This window comes from Centropristis striata, chromosome 8 (assembly GCF_030273125.1).
Source record: "Centropristis striata isolate RG_2023a ecotype Rhode Island chromosome 8, C.striata_1.0, whole genome shotgun sequence".
Classification (NCBI taxonomy): Eukaryota; Metazoa; Chordata; class Actinopteri; order Perciformes; family Serranidae; genus Centropristis; species Centropristis striata.
Genome location: NC_081524.1, coordinates 1,391,533 through 1,419,454, shown reverse-complemented (window position 1 = coordinate 1,419,454; position 27,922 = coordinate 1,391,533). Strand labels below are relative to the sequence as shown.

Below are 27,922 nucleotides of genomic sequence, written 5' to 3'. Positions count from 1 at the left end.
CGCTTTACAAACATTTATGATACATTAAACGAGACATCGTAGGGTTAATTATTCTTTATTTTCATCTAAAACACTCAGAAGTACATTTATTCAACAGTCAGAAATAAAAAATGGCACTTATGACATTTATGGCAACCAGAGGAAAAAAAACGAAATCTGCCCGACAACAACCACCTAATTATTAAATACTAAATCACATCTTTTAATAATTTATTTATCAGGTCACATGCTCCACATTTATATTCATTTAGTAACATGTTTTAAAATACAGATGTTACTGAAAAATGTTTCAGAAAGACAAAAACACTGTAACATTTATTATAAATGCTTTAAGTGATTTAAAATGTCCAGATTGTGATTTGAACTGTGTCAGCAGATATTTTAATCATACAAAAATACAGATTTCACATTAATAGAGCGACTACAGGACACCAGGAACAAACAAGCATTCAGGAAAAATCCAGCAAAAAGTTTTGTGCTTTTTTAATTCATCACAGTTTATTTTTTCTCCTGCTGCATTCACTGGTTATTGGAAATTCAAGTTTCACATCAACTTTCGTGCAGAAATCACGTCTGATGAACTGATTCTTCTGAAAGTTTTATGGAGACACAACAGGACTCAAATATTATAGTAGATGTGCAGTTTTATTGTTTATCTTATTAATCTGCAAAAAATATCACGACTTCACACTTTCACATTACAACAAACTCTCTACTGGCAGCAGGACGTGGTGAGGTTGGAATAAAAAGCTGCATATTTAAAGTCACTTTGCATCTTTTGGACATGGTTTTACAACTTTTAGACTTTCACCGGGAAAAAAAGATGTAAAAAATGAAAAAGAAAGACACTAAAGAAAAAAAAAGAAGAAATAAAATGACCATAAAAAAGACAAAAATACTTTAAAAAAGACGCAAACTGACCACGAAAAGACACAAAAGTAACAAAAAAACCCCACAAAATTACAAAAAAAATTCAAATGACCGAAAAATTACATAATTTTTTTTTTTAAAATACAAAAATACAAAAAAATATGTAAATTTAACAAAAGGGACACAACATTACAAAAAAAGACACAAAATTACCCAAAAAAAAGGTCAAAATACAAAAAAAGATGTAAAATTAGAAAAGACACAAAATTAAAAAATTAAAAATTAAAAGACAAAATTACAAAAAATGTTAATTTAACAAAAGGGACGTGAAATTACCAAAAAAGACACAAAATTACCAAAAAAAAAAGATGAACATATAAAAACAAGCCGTAAAATGACCAAAAACGACCCAAAAATACCAAAAAAAGGCAGTTGAAGTGACGTAGTTCAGTAAAAACGAGATGCAGTAAGTAAAGAGATGTTTGAGGGTTTGGGGAACCGTTGGTGTTTCACTAAACTGGATTTTGTTTTCTGTATTGCCGGTAATTTGAAGGTGAAGTCGTGTTATTTGTAGCAGATCGGTGACATAAACAAAGTTTAACAAGTTTTCCAGCATTTATCTCGTTATCAAACGTTTTACTGATTATTTTATTTCTTTGTTTCAATGGAGAAACGTTAAACATTTAAAAAACTCTTTTCAAACAGCAGGACACAGATTCTAACTCTAGCCCTAATAATAATATTAATAATAATAATAATAATAATAATAATGATAATAAATGCCAATGAAACTAAGTACATTTACTCAAGAACTGTACTTTTTGAGGTACTTTTACTTTACTTGTGGAGTATTTCCACGTCTGTAACTTTCTATATTTACTCCTCTACATTTATCTGACAGCTTTAGTTACTTTTCAGGTCATAAAAAACACGATTCATTTAAAATGATAACCTATGTTTATAAATTAAACCGTAAACAGTTTGTAAAGTTATTAAAATGAGCCCAAAAAAATCAATAATAATCTAATATATTCTAAATATATAAAACAATCTGCATAACGAGTACTTTACTACAATTTGATACTTTTACTGCAGTAAAGTAATCTGATTACTTCTTCCCCTGCTGCTAATGAGTATAATTAATTAGTTGTTTCTGTCGTCTTCTTTCAGACTTTTGATGCAAATGTGAAATGTTTGTGGTAACGAGGCGTCCCGACCAATCAGAAGAGAGTATTTCCCGTCAGCTCAAACGTCAACAGTGATTATGAAAATGTGTTTTGATGAGATAATTATTGCCTTAAATATTCGTTTTGACAGTTTCTATTGAAAAAAGCTTCAGAGGAGAAACTAAGAGGATCCTGTTTCACTTTCAGGGTGAAGATAAAAAAATATTTATAGAGTGTGCTTGTAAGAGCGACTATCTACTCTCCACCGGGATTCTTCCTTTTTATTCTTACGTTTCTTCCCAGTTTTGGTCTCACAAACACTAAAAAGGTATCAAATCGACCGTCTCGGCCATGACAAGTGTGCTGTGACTTTTCTAAGGGTTTCAGCTAACGGTTTTCAAATTATTCCGCAAAAACACACCAAAAAATCCCCCCAATGTTACCCTATGGAGAGGCTAGAGTGGATGACATCATCTCTAGAGTGTAGAGGGAGAGAAAAATTTGTCAAAAAATAAATTTGGAAACTGCGCTCGAGGCTGCAGATACCACTCTACAGAAATAATTTATAGATATAAACGTAGTAAAATGTGTCTTCTCCCTCTCATTGGTGTGGTAAAGCTGTCAGAGTTCTAGTTTGGGCGTAGGACCACAGATGAACCACCAACACCACCCACAGCCTCATAGACCTCCATGGGAAAAAGGAGGGAACATTTCTGGAGGAAAGCAGAGCTACCGGTTCCTTTTGATCGCTATAAAAAGACAATTTCTTCTGTTTTTTTTTTCACGTAACACATATGTAGACGTTCAGGAAGAACTGAGGATGCTCAAAGTGAAGTCGGATCACTGATAGGAGCTACGGTTTGGACTAAAATACTATTTGTTTGAGGTGAACTTTCAGCTGTTTTTCTGTCTCAGTGGCGTCAAATGGAGCAGTTGATTGCAGTTGATTGCAGTTGATTGCTCTGCTCTGATTGGTGCGTGGGATTGGGTTGTTTCTCTGTTCTGTTAGACGGATTAAAACCCGAGCTCTAACGTTTTATCCGAGCGTGTCTCCGCTGCGTCTCCTTCAGGGTTTGAGGCCTCCGAAGCAGACGTACTTGACCTCCAGGTAGTCGTTGATGCCGTACTTGGAGCCCTCGCGACCCAGCCCGGACTCTTTGACGCCGCCGAACGAGGCCTCGGCGCAGGACGGGACGCCCTCGTTGACCCCGACGATCCCCACCTCCAGCGCCTCGGCCACCCGCCAGATCTGAGCCACGTCCTCCGAGAAGAAGTAGCCTGAGGAGAGAAGAACACCAGCACGTCAACGTCGAAAAGTCTTGTATTAACAGTCCAGACTCCAATAAAACCGGCCTGAACTCTTCCTGAGGAAACTCCATTATATCTGGGGAGAAACTCATCATTTCAGATCTGTGTTGAATAAACTGGAGCCTCGGGGTGAGATCTTGTTTGAGAACAAACTCTGACCGTCTCTATTGAAGCTTTTGAGTTTGTTGGACAGTAGCTGATATTTTTCTGTGAACTCTTTAACCCTCTAAGCCATGGGTCTCAAACTGGTGGCCGTGGGCCAATTGTGGCCCTCGTGACGATATTTTGTGGCCCCCACCTTGATATGAAAGTTTAATGTGAGTTTTATATGGATGGCACTTTACCGTGTTGTGTGTGGAAGGTCCCTTTAATTACTTTTTTGGTAATTTTGTGTCTTATTTTGGTAATTGTGTCTTTTTTTTGTCATTTTGTGTCTTTTTTTTATTTTGATACTGCCTCCAGCGGCCCCCAGGTAATTTGAGTTTGAGACCCCTTCTCTAAGCCTTTAAACCTCACCTGCCAGCCCGACGTTAGTAGCGTTACTGATAGCCAGAGCCTCTTCCTCTGTGTTGAACCTGGAAATCACAAACAAACAGAAACATTTGTTCATTGTATTGTATTGTGTTGTGTGTTGTTATCTTGTGTTGTTTCCTGTTGTGTTATAGTCAGAGACCTGATGACGGGCAGCAGCGGGCCGAAGGTTTCCTCCTTGGTGCAGAGCATGTCTGTGGTGACGTCAGCCAGCAGAGTGGGCTCCATGAAGGAGCCGTCCAGACGCTTCCCGCCCTTCAGCACCTTCGCTCCCCTGGACACGGCGTCTGAGATCTGCTGCACCACCTGAGACACACACACGCCCAGCTGTCAACTAGAACACCTGGAGACTATAACACCTGGAGACTATAACACCTGGAGACTAAAACACCTGGAGACTATAACACCTGGAGACTCAAACACCTGGAGACTATAACACCTGGAGACTAAAACACCTGGAGACTCAAACACCTGGAGACTCAAACACCTGGAGACTAAAACACCTGGATACTCAAACACCTGGAGACTCAAACACCTGGATACTAAAACACCTGGATATGCAAGAAAAACTCCTGAGTTCCTGTAGAATGAAGCAGGAGTTCACCTTCTCTGCAGCTCTGCTGTTGATGAGCGGCCCCTGGGTGGTGCCGGGCTCCGAGCCGTGACCCAGCCGGAGCTCGGCGTCCATCGCTCGGCCCAGCTGCTCCACGAAGCGGTCGTGGATGCCGCTCTGCACCAGGAAACGGTTGGAACACACACACGTCTGCAGGAAGAAGAAGAAGAAGAAGAAGAAGAAGAAGAAGAAGAAGAGGACGGTGATGTCATGAGTCAAAAATGCTCCAAAGTGACCTTCAGATAAATGAATGAAACGTGTTCTGTGTCCCCAAGAGTCTCCTCTGTACAGACATGCCCACTTTATGCTGATAACGTGGGATTCTGGAGGGGTTTCTGACCATTTTTATAAACTGATTAATAAAAAAGTATCTGAGTTTTATCAGAACATGACATGAGCTCTTTTCTTTATCTTGAGAAGTTCGTCTCACCTGTCCAGAGTTCCTGAACTTGGAGGCGACGGCTCCTTTAACCGCCTTGTCGATGTCAGCGCTGTCGAACACGATGAAGGGGGCGTGGCCTCCCAGCTCCATGGACGCCTTCTTCACCGTGTCAGCAGCCAGTTTCAGCAGCACCTGAAGACACATTTCAACTTTAAACACTGTCGGATATAAATCCTGCACGCTGCACGCTGAAAACCACAGTAACGTTATGCTCCATGACGAAATATTTCATAAATATTAAATGAGAATAGTTTTATTAATTTAAACATTCTGATAAATGCACAAATAACTAAATCATGTGCATCATTTTTTCTGCAGTTTTGCACTGAGAAAAGTTCAGGTTTTTGCAAATAAACGTCTAAAAATCGATGGTGGAATTTGAGATTTTTTACTGTGCAGTTCTGGGGTGCATTCACTGCACTACTGACAAATATTTATACAACTTAATGTCCAAAAATCCTGAACCATCTCTTTAACTCCTTCATGCTGCTGGACATTTGTAGAACAACTCATGAAAACAATGCAGAAAGTCTCGCCTTCAGATATCAGACAGACAGTTTTATGAGGATGTGTTGCATTGAGATAACTGTATTTATTAATGATGACTGCTCTGACAGACAGCCGGACACCAGGGGGCGCTGCAGGCCGTGCTCTCGGGGTCTCACCTTGCCGGTGGCAGTGGAACCAGTGAAGGAGATTTTGGCGACCAGCGGGTCGGTGCAGAGAACCTCCCCGACTGACGGAGTCTTCTCTCTGGAGCAAGGAACCACGTTGAAGACCCCCGCCGGGATCCCCGCCTGCTCCGCCAGCTGCACAACGACATGTTAGTGATCAGACACAACAAAGGGTTAAATAAGGAGCGGTGAACGTGTTAGAAGTGTGCCGACCTCAGCCAGAGCGAGCGCTGACAGCGGCGTGTCCTCGGCTGGTTTCACCACCACCGTGCAGCCGGCAGCCAGAGCAGCTCCCACCTTCCTGGTGATCATCGCACTGGGGAAGTTCCACTGTGGAGCAACAAACACACTGACGCCATTAATAAAAATGGGAAAGAGAGATCTCCAACATACTTCCACCTGAACTCAAGGATGAATTAAGGATTTGGGTGGTTAAAGGACAAACTGCCATGTGAACTCACATTCAATGCAAAATCCTAGAAACGCCTTGTAGGAGTTTATTAAAAATCAGGCATAAACATCAACTTGGACTCAAGGATGATCTGATTCAAATTTGGTGTTTAAATGTTTAAGGTCACCGCACTGTGACCTCACATCCATCCCATCCCCTGAATGCAATATCCTGGTAACATCTGGAAGGTATTTCTTAAAAATCAGGCGTAAACATCCATTTGGACTCAAGGATGAACGGACCCGAATGTGGTGTATAAAGGCCAAAGGCCACTGCACTGTGACCTCACATCCGTCCCATTCTCGTGAACGTGACATCCTGGTAATGCCTGGAAGGAATTTCTTCATATCAGGCATAAATATCCACTTGGACTCAAGGATGAACGGACTCGAATGTGGTGTATAAAGGCCAAATGCACACTATTAAAAAGATCACCAAGACGACACTGTTCATTGTAGAAAGAAAATGTAAAAACAGGCATTATCGTCAGAGTTTGAACTTCCCAAAAAAAGACCAAAATGAAGCTTAAATTTGTTGATTGTTGATAAATTTGTTTAAATTGTTGATATTTCTGTCAGAATCACTTTATGTGTATCGTCCCCGCGTCTGATTGGCTGCTCACCGGTGTGATGATGGAGGACACGCCCACAGGCTGTTTGAGGAGGAGGATCTTTCGGTCTTTGTTGGGCGACGGGACGATGTCGCCATACACTCGCCGAGCCTCCTCAGAAAACCACTCCAGGAAGGAGGCGGAGTACGCCACCTCGCCCAGAGACTCCTGCAGGGGCTTACCCTGGAACACACAGCACAATATGAGACATTAAATCAGACTAATAGTTGGATTTAAGCTTCTAAAACCCAAACAGGCTTTTCTTTCATTTTTCACTGCAGTATTTCAAACATAGAATATCTTTTTTGTGCAGAATAACAAAGTTATAACAACATCAATCATGAAAAACAGACAAAATGCAAGAAAAATATTGTGCCCACAAGTGTTACAGACATTAGTAAAAAGTTTGCTACACATATTCGAACATGTTTCCAGCCTGTAAAATGACCAAAAAAAGATGTAAATTGACACAAAAACCCAGACAATTACCAAAAAAGCTACAACATGAAAAAAGTTGAATTTCTCTGACAATTTTTTTTTTTTAAATTGTAATAAAATGGAATTTCTATATAAGCACTTTTGCAAGTGTCATGAATGTTGTAAAAAAAACAACACCCAGAAAATTACCACAAAAAAACGCACAAAATGAAAAAAAAGCAAAATTTCAAAAAGGAAATTACTACAAAATCACAAAAACTTAAGACGTAATGTCCAAAAAAAGACAAATTTAAAAAAAAAGATACATAATTAAAAAAAATGGCACAAAAAATGACCAAAACCCTTTCCCCCCAAATATTGTACAAGTTGAAGTATTGTCATGTTTCCAGCCTCTCCTGTCCTCTCCTCTCTGCTCTGTGTAAACAGCCTCTCCTGTCCTCTCCCCTCTGTTCTGTGTAAACAGCCTCTCCTGTCCTCTCCTCTCAGCTCTGTGTAAACAGCCTCTCCTGTCCTCTCCTCTCTGCTCTGTGTAAACAGCCTCTCCTGTCATCTCCTCTCTGCTCTGTGTAAACAGCCTCTCCTGTCCTCTCCCCTCTGCTCTGTGTAAACAGCCTCTCCTGTCCTCTCCCCTCTGTTCTGTGTAAACAGCCTCTCCTGTCCTCTCCTCTCAGCTCTGTGTAAACAGCCTCTCCTGTCCTCTCCTCTCTGCTCTGTGTAAACAGCCTCTCCTGTCCTCTCCCCTCTGCTCTGTGTAAACAGCCTCTCCTGTCCTCTCCCCTCTGCTCTGTGTAAACAGCCTCTCCTGTCCTCTCCTCTCTGCTCTGTGTAAACAGATTTTTAAAAATTCAAGTCCTCTCTGCTGACATAAATTAAAACCATCAGTCGTTTGCCTGTTACAAGGTTTAATATCCAAGAAATAGGTGTTACCAGCAAAATTGAACATAAATTAATAATAATAAAACATTTTATTGTCTTAATTATCAACAACAATAAGTGAAACATGACACTCACACACTCGAAGGTGATGAGTCGGGCCAGCTCCTCTTTGTGATTGGTCATCAGGTCGAACCATCTCCTCAGCAGGACGCTCCTCTCCTGCAACAACAACATGTATCAATAACATTATTAACACTGATTATAGATTATTGTTAACTCTTTACCTGCTGCAGCATTAAAGGGGTCAACACATTAATGCATCAGTAATAATACACTAATATGCATCATGATTGGCCTACTTTTGCCTCTTTAACCCTTTGATGCCCAACATGGTCTAAAGTGACCCGACAGAGTTTTTATGTTCTATATCTTTGCAATAAATCATTTTCATCATTCAGTATTACAGGTTTTCCTCAATTAGTTTGTTTTCATCATACATCCTAATTTTATGTTTTCCTTTATTCATTTTTGAATGAAATCCTATTTCGTGTCACTACTCTTCTAATGCCCAACATGGATCAAAAATGACCCATATCCATTTTTTAGCTAAGTAGCTTGCTAAGCTAACTACTTAGCTAACTTCTTGGCTAAGTAGTTAGCTAAGTAGATTGCTAAGCTATCTATTTAGCTAACTTCTTGGCTATGTATTTAGCTAATTAGCTTGCTGAGCTAACTAATTAGCTAACTTCTTGGCTAAGTAGTTAGCTTAGCTAGCTACTTAGCCAAGTAGTTAGCTATGTAATAATACAAAAACTTTTTTTTTCATAAAGTATGAGAGGCAAAATGGAAATAATGATCTACTAATACTTGGAATATTCAATCATAAAATAAGTTGACATCAAAAGATAGAGCACAGAAACACACAGCAGCATTAAATAACATGGGAATGAATGAGGGTCATTTTAAAGTAGATTTTGATTATAATACAGTGGAATTTTGGTATTATAAATAGTGGTATTTTAATTTTTTTAGCTGAGTAAAGGATGGATGTTTTTCTTCCACTTTCTGCTGCTGTTACACTTTTGATTTCATTATTAAAAATCAGCCTTGTTTGTCTTGTATATGTATGCATGATATATCAAATAACAGATAACAGGCCTGTCACCATAACACATCTTTTAGGATGATATCATTTCCCAGAAACCATCCTGATAAAATCGCTGCATCGATTTGTTTTAGTTTTATAACCACATTAGAGCATAATAGCTTTTCCACTTTTCCTTTTCCTTTTCCACAGCAATGAATCTTTAAATCTTGAGAATATTAAATATTGGAATTTAAATGTGGAAAATAAATATTTAAAATATCCTAGATAAATAAAACATAAATAAATAAACTGCAACCAAAATAAATAAAATAGACTTTCAGGCTCTGTTAATAAAACATTGTACTGAGATAATCATTATGTGTTATATTATTTTATTATTATAAATAATAGGGCTGCACCGATTGCTATTTTCTGGCCAATCACCGATCACCGATTTTTAAAAACCCTGACCTGCCGATTCTGATTTTTGCAGATACTGATTTTTTTAATAACTCACAGCTGAACCTTCAATGTTTAGTAGCATGTATATGTGTCAGGAATGTGTCTGTAATAAATAATTTTATGAACTAAGAGCACAAACCAAATCTTGGCTGTAAAAGCAACAAGTGATAGAAAACTCTGACCTTTGAACTTTCCTCATTAAAACAGCTTTTGTTGGAGAAATGAGAGACTGACTGACAAATGTTCTTCTGCTCTCAACATGAACAGTGAACTTTGTGTTGTTTCAGGAGAACAGCCTCAGTTATATCTCATATTAGTCTCATCATTTATCCATCAGCTTTATATCAAACCCTGGAATTAAGACCAGAAGAAAATACTTTGTTTATGTTTGTTTATTCATTATATAAACAGTTTTTTCACACATCCCATCAGTGAAGTTTGTTAAATGATTTTTGTTCAGTGATTTCTTGTACAGATTCACTTCATCCACACAATCAATTAGTTTGATCAGAATCTCAGAGATATACAAGATAATAATGACTATTTCCTTATTGATTATGAACATGATAATTATAGTTTTATAATACATCATAGAGCCTCATTTGTGCTTTGATTATAACAGCAACATTTGGTCTAACAAACAAATACATGTAGATATAATTCTAGTTTTGTTTTTGTTTTTTTACACATTTTCTTTGAATATCTGGAGCTTTCTCTCTTCAGACCCATGCATAAAAGAAAAACAACAACAACATACAAATATTAAACAAACATTTGGAGAGAAATGTACATTTTCCTGCAGAGAAATATGAGTTGAGGTGAACAACAGTCATCATGAGCAGTGAAAGCCTCCGTGGCTCAACAGACACAGGAAGGAAAGTCAAACATCTACACAACAACTAATGAGCAGATGTCAAAGCCCCGCCCATAATGTTTGATTGACAGCTGATTTCTGCAGAGAGGAAATGCCACAATGATGAGCTCTCAGCAACAAACATGGAAAGAAATCAGTTTAAAGGTCCCTTATTGTAGAAAAACACCAGTTACAAGTCTTGTGATTATAAAGCAGGTGCAGTTGAAATAAAAATACAGTGAAAATATATTTTCTGACTGCTTCCTAAAAATCTGTCACTCAAAGAAGCTGCTCCTATAGGATACGGCAGTATACACATTATCGTGTCCGACTCTAAATCTGCAACCTGTAAGTGAACCAGTAATATATTTCATGTTTGAGTCAGAGGGAAGCATCATCAGGCTCTAACATGTAAAGTCTGACAACATCTTCCTCAGCGGTGGCCATCGTCTTTTTGCATTCACCGCTGAGTTTAACCTGCAAACCGCTAACGTGTCAATCAAGACTGTCAGCCAATCAGAAGAAAGGCTCATGAATATTAATGAGACAGGCCCAAAATGATCTGAGCTGCTGGAGCTGCAGAAGGAGGCTGAGAGAGCAGATGAACAACTGATCTGAGATGGTTTTAGAACGAAAACTACAAATGTATATTCTTATAAAACATAACAAAAGGTGAACATTATGGGAGCTTTAAGAGTTAAAACACATTTTTACCTGCTGTCCCTTTGGTTATTTGAGTTTACAGAACTCAGCAGTGTCTCCATAATTAAGAAGCCAAAGTCCAGCATAGAGCGGCTGAGTGAACGTGGTCTGGACTCTGTGGAGGAGGGTCATGGTTTCAGAGACGCTGTAGAAGGACAGAATACCTGCTCTGTGATCCAGGTACACTCCGAATCTGGAGGGCTGAGGACCTGAGAGGGGAGTTTTGACTTTGTTGTACAAAAATTTATTTTTGTTTTTGTAACATTCTAATGCCCAAGATTTGTCATTGTATCCAAATATAGAGTCATTCGACCAAAACGACCCTCTGCTGATGTTCTTGTATGAAGCTGCTACATGACCTCCATCCCCACTCCACTCCACCTCCCAGTAACATCGTCCAGTCAGACTCTCTCTACTCAGGACCTGATTCCAATAAGTGAATCTGTCTGGGTGACTTGGATAGGGCTGTTTATTACTCATGCGTGTTGCTTTTCTGTTCCCCTCAGATAATACCAGCTTTGTGCGTGCTGTGTTTGGATCCATTGTGATCTCACATGAATATTTTAAGAATCCAGCTCTGGTCGTGGGCTCTGCTGGTGAATCTGACAGTAAAACATCCACTTCAGTCAGTGAGACGTCTGTCCATTTGTCTCTCAGGACATCCTGCAGTTTGTCTCTGACTCGTGACACGGCCGCTGTCACGTCCTCAAAGTAGCGCAGAGGACGGATCTGGATCCTGGATGTAGACGGGCTGAGTGCTGACAGTGAGGGGTAGCTGTGGAGAAACTGGTTGTGGTCCTCTGTGTTTGAGAGCTTCTTCAGTTCAGCGCCTTTCCTCTTCAGCTCTCTGATCTCCTGCTGCAGCTTCTCCTCCACCTCTTTGACTCCACTCACTTCAGTTTCCTGCTGGGATCTGACCTGCCGCTTCACCTCAGAGCTTCTTTTCTGCATGAGACGGATCAGCTCAGTGAACATCTTCTCACTGTCCTCCACTGCTTTATCAGCAGAGCGATTGATGTTCTGCACCTCCTGTTGAAGCAGCTTCACATCTTTCTTTCTGTCCTGGATTCTCTGCTGGATGTTGAGTCGACTCACCTTCAGCTCTTTCTGCTTCTCCGTCCGTTCTGCTGCAGCTGAGACCGTGTCGTGGCCTTTATGTTGGTCCACAGAGCAGAGATAACAGATAGACTGCCGATCGGTCCGGCAGAACATCTTCATCACCTCATCATGCTGAGAGCAGATGTTCTCCTGCAGCTTCTTGGAGGGCTCCACCAGCTTGTGTTTGGATAACGGAGCTACATCATAATAACGCTGGAGGTGTTGCTCACAGTAAGAGGACTTGAAGGCTTTCAGTTTTCTCCCAGTGCAGACATCACAGGCCACATCTCCAGCATAGCAGAGATCAGCAGGAGCAGCTGGGAGTCCGGTCTTCTTCATCTGATCCACTAAAACTGCTAACATGGTGTTTTTCAGCAGGACAGGCCTCGGAGTGAACGTCTGTCTGCACTCAGGGCAGCTGTAGATTCCCTTTCTATCCTCTTCATCCCAGTGTGTTTTAATACACTTCATACAGTAGCTGTGTCCACATGTAGTCGTCACCGGATCCTTCAGTAGATCCAGACAGATGGAACAAGAGAAAGTTTCCCGGTCCAGCTGAGCTCCTTTCTGCGCCATTTCAGCTCTCAGTCACAACGACTGTCTGAGGTTCACTTCCTCATAAGTGAAACCACTCTGAGCTCTGATCTGATCTGTGTGTGTGTGTGTGTGTGTGTGCAGTGAGTCAGCACCATGTTGGTAACACCCATTTTCTAACTAGTAGATGTGAAGGGGAGGGAACCAGGAAACAGGAGGACAGAGTGGAGCTGGCTGTTTGAGAGCAGGAGAAGAGGGAGGGGTTGCTGTAACAAATCATTAGAGGATGATGTCATTGTGTGTGATACCTATCCTGTGTGTTTCACTTTAAGGAAAGTGCTTTTCTGACTTATCAATATTATTTCAGACCAAATGTCATGCATGATTTCTTCAGGGGCAGACAGTGATACGGAGAGAGAGATCAGGATGGAAAGGACTCAAAACAGACCTTTTTCATGATAAAGAGAAAAAAAGTTGCAGATAACGATGATGAAGGTATCATCAAGGTAGTCACTCAAACTCACTACTGCCACACAACAATCAAGAATTATTAAATAAATTCTGTTTTATTACTTTATGTGTATTTCAATAGTCTTTGTTGTTGATGAGTGGACGTGTGGTTGTTGTTTTTATAAGCTTATGGACAGTTAAATATCTATCTATCAAATAGGAAGGAATACGCTAGTAGTCTATAGCTATATATATATTTATAGAAGTTTTAAATTTAAAAATTAACTGAACAGGATATGTCCACAATGTCAGGAAAAGCAGCAGGATTACTTTAAAATTGATCACATTTGAATAAGTTCAGTTTATGTTATTCTTGTATTGACGTTTTGAGCAACTGTTACAACTTTTCCCAGGAACTTTGCATATTGCTGAGGTTGCAGGACCATCATCTGCATTTCAGCATTCTGCAGGTCGCTAAATATCATATCAAAGTCATAATGGATAATCCTAAGCAACTAAATAAAAAACATTGTGTTTAAATATCTTCTTCATGCCCCACACCATCCCACCAACTGGGTATTTGTTCTCTTTTGCTTTAAGATTTCATAAAGCCTCTACAAATAATGTATCAATGATGATCAAGTCTAGACGAGTCAAACAGGAGAGCCAGATTTTGTTCACAGGATTGTTTTTGAATTCAGTAACACTGAATTCTACATTATTTATTACAATTGTCATGTTTTATGCATAGTCTAAAAATTAGGCCCGGGACTTTAACGCGTTAATTAAGATTAATTAATTACACAAAAATTAACTCGTTAAAAAAAATGACGCATTTTAATCGCACTTATTTTTTCATGGCGGAACGTTTCTCACTGGATGAGTTTCAGGAGGAGCGATTATACTGGAGCACCAACTAGCGTTGATGAGTTGAGACAACAACAAACCACAGTGAACATGAAGGAAGAAGCTGATGAGACCTTTGGTTGGCCCCGTGGATGATGGGACATTTAGTTACTAAAAACCAACGGATGGAAGCGTCCATAAGAGCATGGTTGTGTTGCTAGGCAACAAGGAATTCACATATCACCATAGCAGCACATCCAGCCTCAAGTATCACCTCAATGCTAAACATATAGCAGCTAGCGGCTAGTGTGCTAGCTAGCGTGGATTGTGTTTTACTTCAAAAACCAAAGTATTCTAGTTTACAGAAGGTCTACCTACCTATAGGCTACCTGGATTTATGAAATGTACTATATTTATAAATATGCTATTGCTACATTTAATGGCAAAAACTGCACTGGTCTGTTGGACTTGAACAAAAATAAACAATATTTTTGTTGCTTAAGCTTATGTATTCAGTCATTATTCAATGGTATACTAAAAATCCATGTGAAAAAAGTTACTTCTCACTGTTCTCAGGTCAAATATTTATATGCGATTAAAATGCGATTAATTTAGATGAATTAATTACAAAGCCTCTAATTAATTAGATTAATTTTTTTAATCGAGTCCTGGCCCTACTAAAAATGTATTTCTTGTTCTTTCCAAGACACATCGTGGTGTCCAGCAGATGGACCAGCTCAGCCTCTCCTGAGGGTTTATCTACAGACTGTACAGGGACAGAAAGAAGCCTCCAACAGTTCATGGTTGAAGCTCTCCTCATGGTGGAGTCCTCACTAAATCATGACTCTACCTGTTGCTTTGTATTTGTTGACCTCTTTGCCCATCAACACCAAAACATTCAGCTGTTATAATCCTGTTGGTTAATGATGAACACTAGGGTTGTCAAAAGTATCGATACTCAAAAAAGTATCGATACTAAAACGTTGTATCCGGATACGATACTCATTTTCAAAAGTATCGAGTATCTGAAACTTGTTATCATAGTTGCAGTTTCTTTTTGCACAACTGTTTTTTATTATAAATATTTAAACTGTGGTTCTGTTCATTTTTACATGTTGCATTTTTCTTATTAATAAAAATATTTCTGTTAAATTTTGGGGTCTTTGTTTTTATCCTGGTGGTATCGAAAATGGTATCGAGTATCAAATATTTTCCTGAGTATCGGTATCGAGTTGAACATTTTAGTATGGTGACATCCCTAATGTACACAAACTGTCTCTAACTGTTATATGTAATGTTAGAGTGGCAATAAAGTTGCTCATAACTAAACTCAACTGGTTGTTTCTGTCTCGTTAAGGTAACAAAGAGGCGTAGATACCTATGAAACACAGGCTTTGATCTTAAAATGTATAATATTACTACCAGGTTATCCACCAGTATAGTCTTCAGGAGCAGATCAACCCATTAAACACACTAAACATTGACTCAGTCACATACGCTTTATAAACACTGTTCTGTGCATTATTTGGGTAAATAAAATAGTTCTATATGTACCTCAGCCTACTGGTTATTATGTTTCAGACTGTGGGACATTTAAAGTGTAATTGTCTACAGTAAAACTCTGCAGAAATGCACCTGTCATTCATTTAGTCTTCACGCCAGACTCCATTCAAAAATGTTGCAATTTAACACGGAGGCGTTTGTTGACAGATTCTACATGTTTTATTAAGGCAACCTGCACGTTTCCTGGATAATAAGGAGACTTTCTTTCTTTTGACATATACGAATTACATAACAGCCTACAAGTCTTACATAAATCTAATAAAAGGCTTCTTAACTGCTCCGCCTTCACGTTTCCGCGGCCGGAACAGGCAGCAGCAGCCAGCAATAGGACACTAAATAAAAAATCTGGGTTTTGTCTTAAAACGAATGTAATCTGGTGAATAATTCAAAAGCCGAATTACAGTCTGGTTACTACATGTTCAGAAAATAACAGTTAATAAATAATGCAGTGTGTGTTTCAGACGGAGGAGCAGCATTTAATCTGAATTGATAGTTTTTCGAGCGGAGTTCGGCGCCACTTTTTTTCACGCCAAACTCCATTCAAATATTTCACAATTTAACACGGTGGCGTTTAATGACACAACATTCATGTTTGTAAACGAAATCAGCACGTTTTCTGATTTTTAAATGACTTTTTATTTGCTTTAATGTATCTTGGAAAGTTAACAATCTTTAAGCTTTTTTTAGCGGCTTAATGTTCATGTAACCAGTCAGAACGAGAGGCAGCAGAAGCGATAGGAAAATAAATACAAATCTGGGTTTTGTGTTTAAAAACATGTTTTCTGGTGAATGATTCATAAGCCGTATTAAAGTCTGGTTGCTCCTCAATAAGAAAATAACATTTAATAAATAATGCAGTGTGTGTTTCAGACGGAGGAGCAACATTAAATCTTAATTGATCGTTTTTAGAGCGGAGTTCGGCCGCCGCTGTCTTCACGCCAAACTCCATTCAAATATTTCACAATTTAACAAGGTAGCGTTTATTGACATAAATTCATGTTTGTAAACGAAATCATCACGTTTCTGATTTTTAAGAGACTTTTTATTTGCTTTCATGTTTACAGGAAAGTTAATAGTCTGTAGGGTTTTTTTTAGTTGCTCGATTTTAGCGTATCTGAGTCAGAACGGGAGGCAGCAGAAGCGATAGGAAACTAAATAAAAACTGCAAGTTTTGTGTTTAAAAACATGTTTTCTGGTGAATGATTCATAAGCCGAATTAAAGTCTGGTTGCTCCTGAATAAGAAAATAACATTTAATAAATAATGCAGTGTGTGTTCCAGACGGAGGAGCAACATTAATCTGAATTGATAGTTCTGTTAATGGAGTCTGGTACGTACTTTGGCGCTGCGCTGCTTCCAGGACTGAAACGCCTTGAACGCAGCGTCCACAGCCTGCTTGGCCTCCGCCGGGCCACAGTCCGACACCCGGGCTATCTCCTGTCCGGTGGCCGGGTCCAGCACCGGGAACACCGAGGCTGCGGAGACCCAGCGGCCGTCCACGTAGCCCTGCGTCCGCAGCAGCGGAGCGGACACATCCAGGCTGTAGAGGCGCTGCATGGCGGCGGGCAGGCCGGGGAAGAGCTGCCGGAGGAGGCGGAGAGTCCTCGGGACACACACAGGGGACATGCTGGGACACAGCCGGGACACACGGGGGGGCTTATATATATATATATGTATGTGTGTGTGTGTGTGTGTGTGTGTGTGTGTCTCACTGTGTTTCTCCTGCAGCTTTCTGTCGGTTTCAACCAGTCGTTAACCACGTGACAGCGCACAAACACAACCGGAGAGCCCTTCACGGTCCTCTTCTGCTCTGATGCGTTCAAGGTCCAACACAAAGAAAGAGATAAAGAGAAACCCGCTCATGCCTGGAGAAGAAAAAACACTGCATGAGCCTTTACATTTATTTATTATTCTTTTATATTTACTTATTCTAAAGATGTTTTAAGTCAAAATAATGAATGTTACGGAAGCCCTTAACAGCCATGCATTCATATATTCTCTCCCTCCGTTTTCTAGTGATAACGAGTTAATTTAATTTGTTGTTTAATTTGTAATTATCTCGGGAAAACAAAGTTTTGTTTTCTCTTTCTTGTCGTTTTCCCGAGATAACGAGATCATTTTCTCGAGGTCTCGAGAAAACAAATTAAATGAACTCGTTATCACGAGAAAACGGAGGGAAAAAATATATAAATGCATGGCCGTTTAGGGCTTCCGTAGAATGTTTATATCCTTTAAATTAACTGCACAATAAATAAATAGGAAGTAAATAAAACGTGGAATTAATACAAAGCTAAATTAATAAAAACAAACATAAATATCAATTTATGTCTCATTTAATTAATTAATTATTGCCAACATTTATTTTGGGTTAATTTATTGGCATATTTATTTTCTATCAAGTCTTTTATTTTTCATTAATTAATTGATTACATATTTAATTCAGGATATTTGTTGTATAAGTGCAGTTTAAACCCAACGTGGTTTAATAACACGGTTAATATTTAAACAGTTCAGTGAAACAGAGTTCACTGTGAATATTTCATAACTTTCTGTTTATCAGACAAACTGCAGTCAAAGTTTCATGATAGTAGAAGGTAGAAATGATGAAACAGTCAGTAATCAGTCAGTAATCAGCTGTTCTGTCTCCTCCACATTATTATTAGTTCAGTTTCGTTTTCCTCCTCCGAGTCTCTTTAAGTTTCGTTTCCCTTTTCCAGACGCTGCTGCGCCCCCTGCTGGACTCCTCCTTTATTCATCTGCTGCTGTTTATTAGTTACACATATTACAGATGTTGTTAAATAAATAAATAAAAACATAAATAGTTCCATATTTAGGCATAAACATAATAATAAAATCTCTATATATTTGAATCTGGGTAAAGTTAACTTTTAATTTAGATGTAATGTGTTTTATTTTTTTGTAAAATTGTTTGTTGTCATAAAGTGTCTATGTGCAAATATGGAAGTGAATTTTTTTTAAAATTATATATTTTACCAAATATTTTGTTACATCAGTCATTACTTTATTATTATTGTTATTATCATTATTATTGATACTATTTTTCACATATTTGTTTTGTGTTTTTAGCTGAATAATATTGATAATTATAGTAATTAATAATAAATAAAGAAAAATAAAGAAGTAAAAGTCAGAGCTAAAACAGTAAATCCTGTTTTTACATGAATGCATGAATAATCATAATAAAAAATATAAATAAAAAATAATGATTCTTATTATAATTATAATAAAAATAACAATAATATCAGAGTATTTCACTGGCTGCAGACTTTTTTTATTCTGCATTGATTAAAACTGAATATCCTTCCATACTTTGAGTGTATTTCTAAGTGTTTTATTAGTACTTTTACTTGAGTAAAGTATGTGAATACTCACAGTTAAAGGCTGATTTCTACAGACATGTTGACACATCACATCATATCTCCCATAAACACATAAAATCATAAACATAGAGTCCATCAGCGGTGTGGTGACAGCAGCTGATGTGATGTCAGGAAAGTGAAACTTAAGGAATGAGAGAGTCTCAGAGTATAAGAGGAGGAGGAGCAGGAGGAGCAGCTCAAACACACCGAGGAGGAGCAGCAGCAGGATGGGAGTCCAACGTCTGAGCATGCTGCTGGAGAACCAGAGGAGGGTCTACAGGGAGGTCCGCTTCAGGAGCAGCCGGCTGCTGGTGGACGGCTGCAACCTGCTCTACCTGCTCTACTTCAGCTCAGGTAAACACAGGACACACCTGGACACACCTGGACACACCTGGACACCTGGACACCTGCTCCATGGGACAGACAGGTTCTATTACTGAGACACTGGCAGAGTTCATGTGTTCATGTGAAACAACATGAGTGATATTTAACAGCGTTTAGTTCAGTTAAAACTAGTTTGATCCGCCCTGAGAGTCAGAAAGAGGAAGTCTGGTAACTTTGTTTACTGCAGGAAATACACACACACACACACACACACACACACACACACACACTGGGCTGCAGGGGTGAAAAAGAGATGATTTTATTATTATTGTTATAATAATGATTATTGTTGTTGTTGTTATTGTTGTTACTATTATGATTATTACTATAATTATTATAATTGTTATTATTATTATTACCATTAATATTATTGTTTTTATTAAAAATATTACTATTATTGCTATTGTTATTATTATTGTAACTTTTATTAATATTGGCATTATTATTATTATTATTATTATTATTACTACCATTATTGTTATTGTTAATAATGTTACTATTATTGCTATTATCACTGTTGTTATTACTATTATCATTAATAATAATATTACTATTGTTATTGCTATTATTGTTAATATTACTATTATTTATTATTGTAATTATTATTATTATTACCATTCTTATTATTGTTAATAATGTTACTATTATTATTATAATTATTATTGTTACTTTTATTAATATTACTATTATTATTATTGCCATTATTATTATTATTATTACTATTATTATACTTATTACCATTATTATTATTGTCAATAATGTTACTATTATTATTAATAATAATACTATTATTATTATTATCATTATTATTATTAATAATAATAATAATAATAATATTGCTGTTATTATTAATGATATTACTATTTATACTATTATTATTAAACTTACTGTTATTATTATTATTACTATTACTACTATTATTATATTTTTACTCTAATCTCCTGCTCAGACTGACTGCTTCATGTTTCTTGCCTGCTTGTTATTGGTGACATCACACTGCTGCACCTGACACACACACACACACACGCACACACACACACACACACGCACACACACACACGCATGCACACGCACACACACACACCTTAATTCCTGTCCAACCTGTCAGAGATAAAAACAGCTGAACCTTTTATTTGCAAATCAAATGGAGGTGAGCTGCAGCAACAAGAACAATATTTCCCTCTGAGTATAAAGTCCATGTTGACTTCTACTGAATGTATCTTAGTTATATTTATAACTGCTGTTAACACACTCTAACGATCATAAGGACGCAGATTTATGTCTTTTTTAACCCTTGAGGCTCCTCAGGGACCAAACGTACATTCAGCTAATTTTATGTTTTTGATTCTCTATATATCAGTCAGTTTAAAGGCTAATTGTATGAAACTTGGCCAGGGATTGTTTTTCATTATCATTTTAAAAAATCCAAAATTCCTCTTTTACAAGGTGTATAGAATATGAGATATACATAACAGTCACACTTTGACCCTTAGGGCCCGTTTTGGTCCCATTGACTCCCATCATGAACACATATTTTTAATACTCTGTGAGTACTCTGTGATCCTGACATAATATAATGCTTTTCCCATGAATACCTAATAAATATAAGCCTCTCCCTTCAAAATAAATGGACAACAGGTTTTAGGTGTGATGACCCCCTCAGACCACTGGGGGCAGCAGAGATAAACCACACACAGTTTCAATGGTTCTCTTATCTTGCAAAATGCAGCCAATGAAAAAGCTGAACACCATAAAAATGTTCTTGGTGTGTTGGGATTGATATAAAGTAGTTATCAATTATTGATCTAGTCCAGGCTGTAATAACCTCACCACAAATGTTCCACTTTGCACCTTATTTTTTGAAAATATTGCATATTTTGTGTTTTTGCCCTTGAGAAAATCAGGGGTTCTTATGACAAAAATGGCATTAAAACAAAGAAAAACAAAAAAAATGTATATCTGTTTTAGGTCTGAAGTTGCTTAAAGTTTTGATGCGGTGAAAGTGAAAAAAATATTTATATATCACATTTTTATGACCGTTTTGGGACCTCAAGGTGTAAAGTGTGAGGTGATTTTAAAGAAGCCTCGAGGGTTAAAGTATGTGGTAACAGCTGTAACACGGACAGAAGTGGAGGCTGTTGTATAAATAATAATATATTAATAAAATATAATAGATAGAGACTGTTTACACAGAGCCGAGAGGAGAGGACAGGAAGCTGGAAATATCAAAATACTTTAATATATGGAGAAAACTTTGAAAAGTGTTTATAAATAAATTCTGTTTTATTCACATTTGACAAAATAATTGATCAGAGAAAATTAACTTGTTTTTTTTTCTGATTTCTTTTTCTTCAACTTTGTTTCACCATGTATACAGATACAAAGGAATATGAATTGGTCTTCTCCATGCAGGCAACACGAAATAAGACAGAAAGATATAATAACCCTAAACCGCCGGTCAGAGGGGAGAAGATTAACCCTCTGGAGTCCATCTATTTATTGAAAATACACGTTTTATTTACAGTAATAACTTTATTTATATCTGATATGTAGACACGCTGAGGAAGCCAGTTAAAGTGCAATCATAGGAGCTTTCACAGTGTGACATTTATGTTTCTAGACCATTTTTAAAATGTGAATTTTCTTTCTACAATGAAAACTATTACTGTTTTAAATTTACATGCAAATAGACTGTTTTGTAGTTTTATTATTTCTTATTTTTTTCTGCTGTTTTTGTGTGTATTATGGTATAAAAAACCCAGAGGCAAACCAGACCGTGAGGGAGGATGTACTGTAATTGTAATTTATTGATTTCAAAACAGGGACAGCGCACAATAAGAGACAAACAAGAGAATATGCATTGTGCTAGCAGGTTCTAGCAGATTGCTATTTTCCACCTGTAGTCCCTGGGCAGGAACAATGGAACAATATGATGGAACAATACATAGAAAATGAGTATAGAAAAACAAAATGACTAAGTAAAATTACAGAACAAGGCAATGTTAGCACACTCTCAATGACCGCTCTGTAGAATTGTACCATGATGGAGGGACTGACCTGTAGTTGTTGAGATATTTCACTCAAAACTACAATCTTCACCAAAAAGTTCACCAAAGTTAGTTGGATTGATCCTCTGGGGAACATGAATGTTTTCACACAGTAATATCTGTTGAGATGTTTCAGCCTTCGTGCTCCAACACAGCGTCTGGTCTTGGCGGTCAATTAACTCAGGTTCAGATCAGCTTCAGCAGGTTCGTCTGTTAATATCTTGTGTTTGTTTGTTTGTTGGGTCAGGTCTGGACCAGAATCACGGCGGGGAGTATGCTGCGTTCGAGGCCTTGATCGAGAAGTTTGTCCAGGCCCTCAGAGACTGCGGCATCAAGCCGTACGTGGTGCTGGACGGCGGCACCGACCCCACGGACAAGAAGTCTGAAACCCTGATGTCCAGAGCCAAAGACCGGATCCTGAAAGCCCACCGCGCGGCGGAGAGCGGCGATCGGGCGAACGTCCTGCCTCAGCTGGTCAAGCTGGTGTTCAGGCAGACGCTGATCCGGCTGAAGGTCCCATTGGCTCAGTGCTACGGAGAGGCCGACCGCGAGATCGCCGCCCTGGCCCGGGAGTGGGAGTGCCCCGTGCTCTCCAAAGACAGCGACTTCTTCATCTTTGACCTTCCGGCGGGGCTGCTGCCGATCGACCACTTCCAGTGGGAGGCGGTGGAGCGGAGCGGCTCGCAGAGCTCCATCCCCTGCAGGAGCTACAACACCTCCTCCTTCTGCATCCACTTCAACATCAAACCCCAGCTGCTGCCCGCCTTCGCCGCCTTGGCCGGGAACGACTACGTGAAGCTGCCGATCAACTGGGATCAGTTCGCTCCGGAGGGCAATGAGAGAACGAGACACCTGGAGGGGCTGCTGCGCTGGCTGAGGGGCTTCCAGACGCCTCACCAGGCCTTCGAGGCGGCGCTGGGGCTGATGGGAGATCTGAGCGGGACCAGAAGGGACGAGGCCATGAAGGGTTTGAATCTGGGGATGGAGGAGTACCAGCTCCCTCCCAGCACCCTGAAGAAGTTCTTCATCCATGGGACGCCACCTCCGTTCCCAGAAGAGGTAATAAAATCCTTCAATCTTTAAGTTAATTAAGTTTCTGAAGGCCCAGTCTGTCAGACCTCGCATTGCTCTGTTTTATTGAGTGTGCTTTTTCGAGCACACTATATGTTATCCACCGGGCTTAATCCTAGATTTATTCTTCCGTTTCCGTTTTTTTCCGGTCAACTACTCCTCCCAGAGTTTTGGTCTCACATACACTAAAAAGGTATCAAATCAACATGCCAAAAAATCCCCCCAATGTAACCCTATGGAGAGGCTAGAGTGGATGACATCATCGCTAGAGTGGAGAGGGAGAGAAAAATTTGTCAAAAAATTAATTTGGAAACTACGTTCGAGGTCGCAGATACCACTCTACAAATCGTCCTTCTCCCGCACATTGATGTGGTAAAGCTGTCAGAGTTCTAGTTTGGGCGTAGGACCACAGATGATCCACCAACACCACCCACAGCCTCATAGACCTCCATGGGAAAAAATGAGGGAACATTTCTGGGGGAAAGCAGAGCTACCAGTTCTTCTGATCACTCTAAAAAAACAATTTCTTCATTTCTCTTAACAAAATACATGTAGACGTTGAGGAAGAACTGAGGATGCTCAAAATGAAGTCGGTTCAATGATAGGAGCTACGGTTTGGACAAAAATGCTTTCTGTTGGAGGGGAACTTTCAGCTGTTTTTCTGTCTCAGTGGTGTCAAATGGAACAGGAGCAGTTGATTGCTCTGCTCTGATTGGTGGACGCCACCTGGCCCTGGTTGCTTGGATACCAAAGCCTGCCCCTTAGATTAGGACCAGATCCGACTACCCTGAAACAAATCAGTAATCTCAAATGTAGTGGAGAGTTGTTATAAAAAGCACTGATCTCCGTCTGTGCAGTTAGCAGGTCGTGTCCCGGACTGGACCCGGCTGCCGTTGACCCAGGCCCGGCTAAATTCAAACATCCTGGACGTGCTGCTGCTGCTGCGGATGCCCCTCGGCTGCCCCGTGGAGCTCCACACCATGCCCAGCGCTCACCGGACCTCCAGGCCGCTCCGCCGGCTGATGTACGGGCTGCTGCTCGGCGAAGGGCAGAAGGTGGAGGAGAAGGACCGAGACGGCCTCCAGCTCAAATTCGTACCGGTCCAGTCTGCCGTCACGGCGACCTCGGAGAGGCTGGAACTCGACTCGCTGGATAAGGTGAGGCTTAACCCTCTGGAGTCCATCTATTTATTGAAAATACACGTTTTATTTACAGTAATAACTTTATTTATATATGAAATGTAGACAAGCTGAGAAAGCCACAGTGTGACATTTTTGTTGCTAGACCATTTTTAAATTGTGAATTTTCTTTCTACAATGAAAACTACTATTGTTTTTAATTTACATGCAAATACTGTTTTGTAGTTTTATTACTTATTATTTTTTCTGCTGTTTTTGTGTGTATAAATGGTTAAAAAATGGTGTCTTTTGGGTTCCTGGCAGCTTTATACTTTGTAAATAAAATAAAATGAAAAATCAGACTGAGAGCCAAGTTTGTGTGGAGAAAAAGGAGCCATGCATGTGATGTAAGGACAGACTGAAAGATGCTGAACAGAGACAGAAATTAATGCAGAGGAAGTTGACAAATTTGAACCAACATCTCCGCTTTCATTTATCATTTATTTAACCTACTCAAAGCCTCTGTGAAACCAAAACACATAATCGCTGTTTGAGAACAGAAAACTATAAAGAGCGACAAAGTCCGTAAAGGAATGAGGTCATGGTGGATGGATAACAGCGTCTCCCTGTGTTTGGTCTTCAGGCGGAGCCCTCTCTGCGGCTGCAGGTCTTGCTGGAGGCTCTGGGGGTGACGGAGGCGTCTCTGAGGAGATTGGAGCCTCCGCTGCGCCTCCCGGTGGCCGTCACCTGCTACTGGCTGCGGACGGCTCAGCCTCCACCGGACGAAGTGCTGCTGAAGGCGCTGCTGCTGGGCCTGTGCACCGGAGACCCGCTGAGACACCGAGCAGGTCAGACACACGACTTCACTGAGTGCAATGAATGATAATTTGTTGATTTATGAAATTAGTGATTAACAGTCCGACCTGTGGATGACGTGTTCTGTGTTGCAGATCTGCAGATTCGTAACCAAATGTCAAGTTATAAAGAACGGACGGACGCTGACGTCAGTCACGCCATCAACCAGTGGCAGTCCTGCCTGAGGACCTGCTTCCACCTGAACCAGCTGCTGGGCTTCCCCTTACCTGAGCCCCCGGCCTCCAGGTGAGTCCATCAGACTGGAGATAAGGTGTTACACAGGGAGGTGGAGCAAGAGTCTGAGAGTCAGTTACAGCTGTCAATCATAATGTCACAGCCCGTCTAATAGAACTGATTAAAAAAAGAATAATAACTGATTAAAAACAAACATTAGCGTGATAAGAGACCTGAAATGACAGAAACATTTATTAGACCTCTACTTTGAGTGGGCGGGGGCAGGGGGCGGGGCTTATAACTTGTTCTGCAGCCACCAGGGGGCGGGGCTTATAACCTGCAGCCTCCACCAGGGGGTGGGGTTTATTATTGCAGCCCTCCACCAGGGGGCGGGGCTTATAAACTCAACTGGGGCGGCTGTGGCTCAGTTGGTAGAGCGGTCTTCTGATCGGAGGGTTGGTGGTTCGATCCCTGACCATGACAGCCTACATGTCGAAGTATCCTTGAGCAAGATACTGAACCCCAAATTGCTCCTGATACTGCGTTCATCGGTGTGTGAATGAATTCCCAATGGTGGCACCGTTTAGGGTAGCCTCTGCCACCAGGATGAATGTGTGTGTGAACGGGTGAATGAGTCAGTCTGTAGTGTAAAGAGCTTTGAGTGGTCGCAAAGACTAGAAAAGCACTTTATAAGTGCAGGTCCATTTACCATTTACCATCCCTGATGTTGTCCAGGTTGTACGAGGGGACGCTGGTGCACCAGCTGGACCGCAGGATGAAGTCGGGACGGAAAACGATGCTCTTTCCCAAGAACGATCGCAGCAGCGTGAACCGCTACAACCTGATGCAGAACATCGTCCACAGGCACCACGCCCGGGAGGCGCCGGCGCCCTCAGAGGAGCAGGGATCGACGCCGGCGGTGCAGCAGAAACAGGAACAGCGGCGGGCGCCTCTGGACGACGTGACGGTCAACCTGCAGCAGCTGTTCCTGCTCGAGGACGAGGAGGCGGAGACCGAGGCTCTCAGCGTGGTCCGAGCCCAGGAGGAGCTGAGGCTGGACGAGCTGCTGTCGCTGAAAACTCGATTCAAAGCCAAAGAGAGAAAGAACCGCTGCAAGAACCCAGAACTGGCCCGCAAGGAGGAGCGCCGAGGCTGGGACCTTCTCTGATCCCAGACAAGACAGAAAATCATCAGCGAAGATTTCAACTTCACCAGCTCCTTTTATAATTATATATAATTATAATAATAATAATAATAATAATAGGGAAAAAAAATATTTTCGTGCCAATATTTTATCAACATACAGGCACCAAGTACCAACATTTATCATAGAATTTACTGATGTTTTATTTAAAAAAAATGTAAAAATCACTCACTCCACTCGATGAAATAGTGCTGGATGTAGATATTTGATTTAATTTATTTTTAATACATTTTAAAGTAATTTTCCCTTAAATTCCCTCGCTGCTGAGTCTTCACTTCTTCATTGTTCTTGTTTTGTCTGAACAAATCTTATTAATATTATTAATAATTCATCTTATTTGTATTTAAAGTAAAATTAAAAAAGAAGAGAATTCAATGTCTGCATATATTATGTCACAAAATTGTTTCACGTCAACTTTGTCTTGAGGAGAATATTTTAACAACTTTTAAATGTTTTAATCTTTTGTAAAAGTTTTATATTCTTCTTCAACTTTGTGAATGTATTTTTGTTTTCTGATAATCATGAATATTTTTTAACTGAGGAAAATGTGTCAGATTCTTTATGTATTTGTAAACATGTATCAGTTTATTTCTCACATTTATTTGGGAGAGAAAGAAGGAATACAAATAAGGAAATGTATTAAAAAAGTATTTTTGTTTCATGATGTAAATGTATATTTTTAATGTGTGAATAAATGTGAATAAATAAAAAATTGAGCTTCTTTAAAAGATGTATTAACATTTTAATATACATTGTATTCTCATTATTTTTTTATTTTATTTATAAAACATTATTTTATTATTTTGTTTTTCAGAGGAAATTATGGAAAAGCTACAAAAATCAGACTCAGGTTGGAGTAAAAACAATTTTATTTTATTTTATTGTTATTTCATCTCATTCAGAAATAAAATCTCACGTTTCATTTTTAAAGCTTTTGTTACAAATCAAAACATGGAAAAAAAGTTTTCTTTTATATTTATTCATATTAAATTCATATTATGAATATTTTTATTTTTTATTATTTTTTATACACACGACAGATTTTCTTCCTTTCTAGTGTTTTTTTGTTGTTGATGAACCTTTTCGATAAAAAACTAAAATAATCTAAAAATCAAA

General features: G+C 39.4%; 3 protein-coding genes across 3 annotated transcripts; 1 reads left to right on the top strand and 2 right to left on the bottom strand.

The window, feature by feature from the left end:
* Window positions 1-39: 39 nt before the first annotated feature.
* LOC131976037 (succinate-semialdehyde dehydrogenase, mitochondrial-like) lies at window positions 40-17,241 on the bottom strand. Its single transcript, XM_059338914.1, has 10 exons — window positions 16,912-17,241; window positions 8,115-8,198; window positions 6,678-6,848; window positions 5,818-5,934; window positions 5,596-5,739; window positions 4,919-5,062; window positions 4,480-4,638; window positions 4,018-4,181; window positions 3,861-3,919; window positions 40-3,314 (listed from the first exon to the last, which is right to left on the bottom strand). The coding sequence occupies exons 1-10, from the start codon at window positions 17,197-17,199 to the stop codon at window positions 3,103-3,105; spliced, it is 1,542 nt and encodes a 513-aa protein (XP_059194897.1). The 5' UTR covers window positions 17,200-17,241; the 3' UTR covers window positions 40-3,102.
* On the bottom strand, window positions 11,111-12,797 carry LOC131975701 (tripartite motif-containing protein 16-like). The gene is made up of 2 exons (XM_059338439.1): window positions 11,406-12,797; window positions 11,111-11,198 (listed from the first exon to the last, which is right to left on the bottom strand). Exons 1-2 carry the CDS (start codon window positions 12,755-12,757, stop codon window positions 11,111-11,113), a joined length of 1,440 nt encoding a protein of 479 aa, XP_059194422.1. The 5' UTR covers window positions 12,758-12,797.
* Window positions 17,242-19,180: 1,939 nt separating the features above from the next.
* On the top strand, window positions 19,181-26,863 carry LOC131976036 (protein asteroid homolog 1-like). Its single transcript, XM_059338913.1, has 6 exons — window positions 19,181-19,307; window positions 22,632-23,443; window positions 24,313-24,612; window positions 25,217-25,421; window positions 25,524-25,674; window positions 26,338-26,863. The coding sequence occupies exons 1-6, from the start codon at window positions 19,181-19,183 to the stop codon at window positions 26,768-26,770; spliced, it is 2,028 nt and encodes a 675-aa protein (XP_059194896.1). The 3' UTR covers window positions 26,771-26,863.
* The last annotated feature ends 1,059 nt before the right edge of the window (window positions 26,864-27,922 follow it).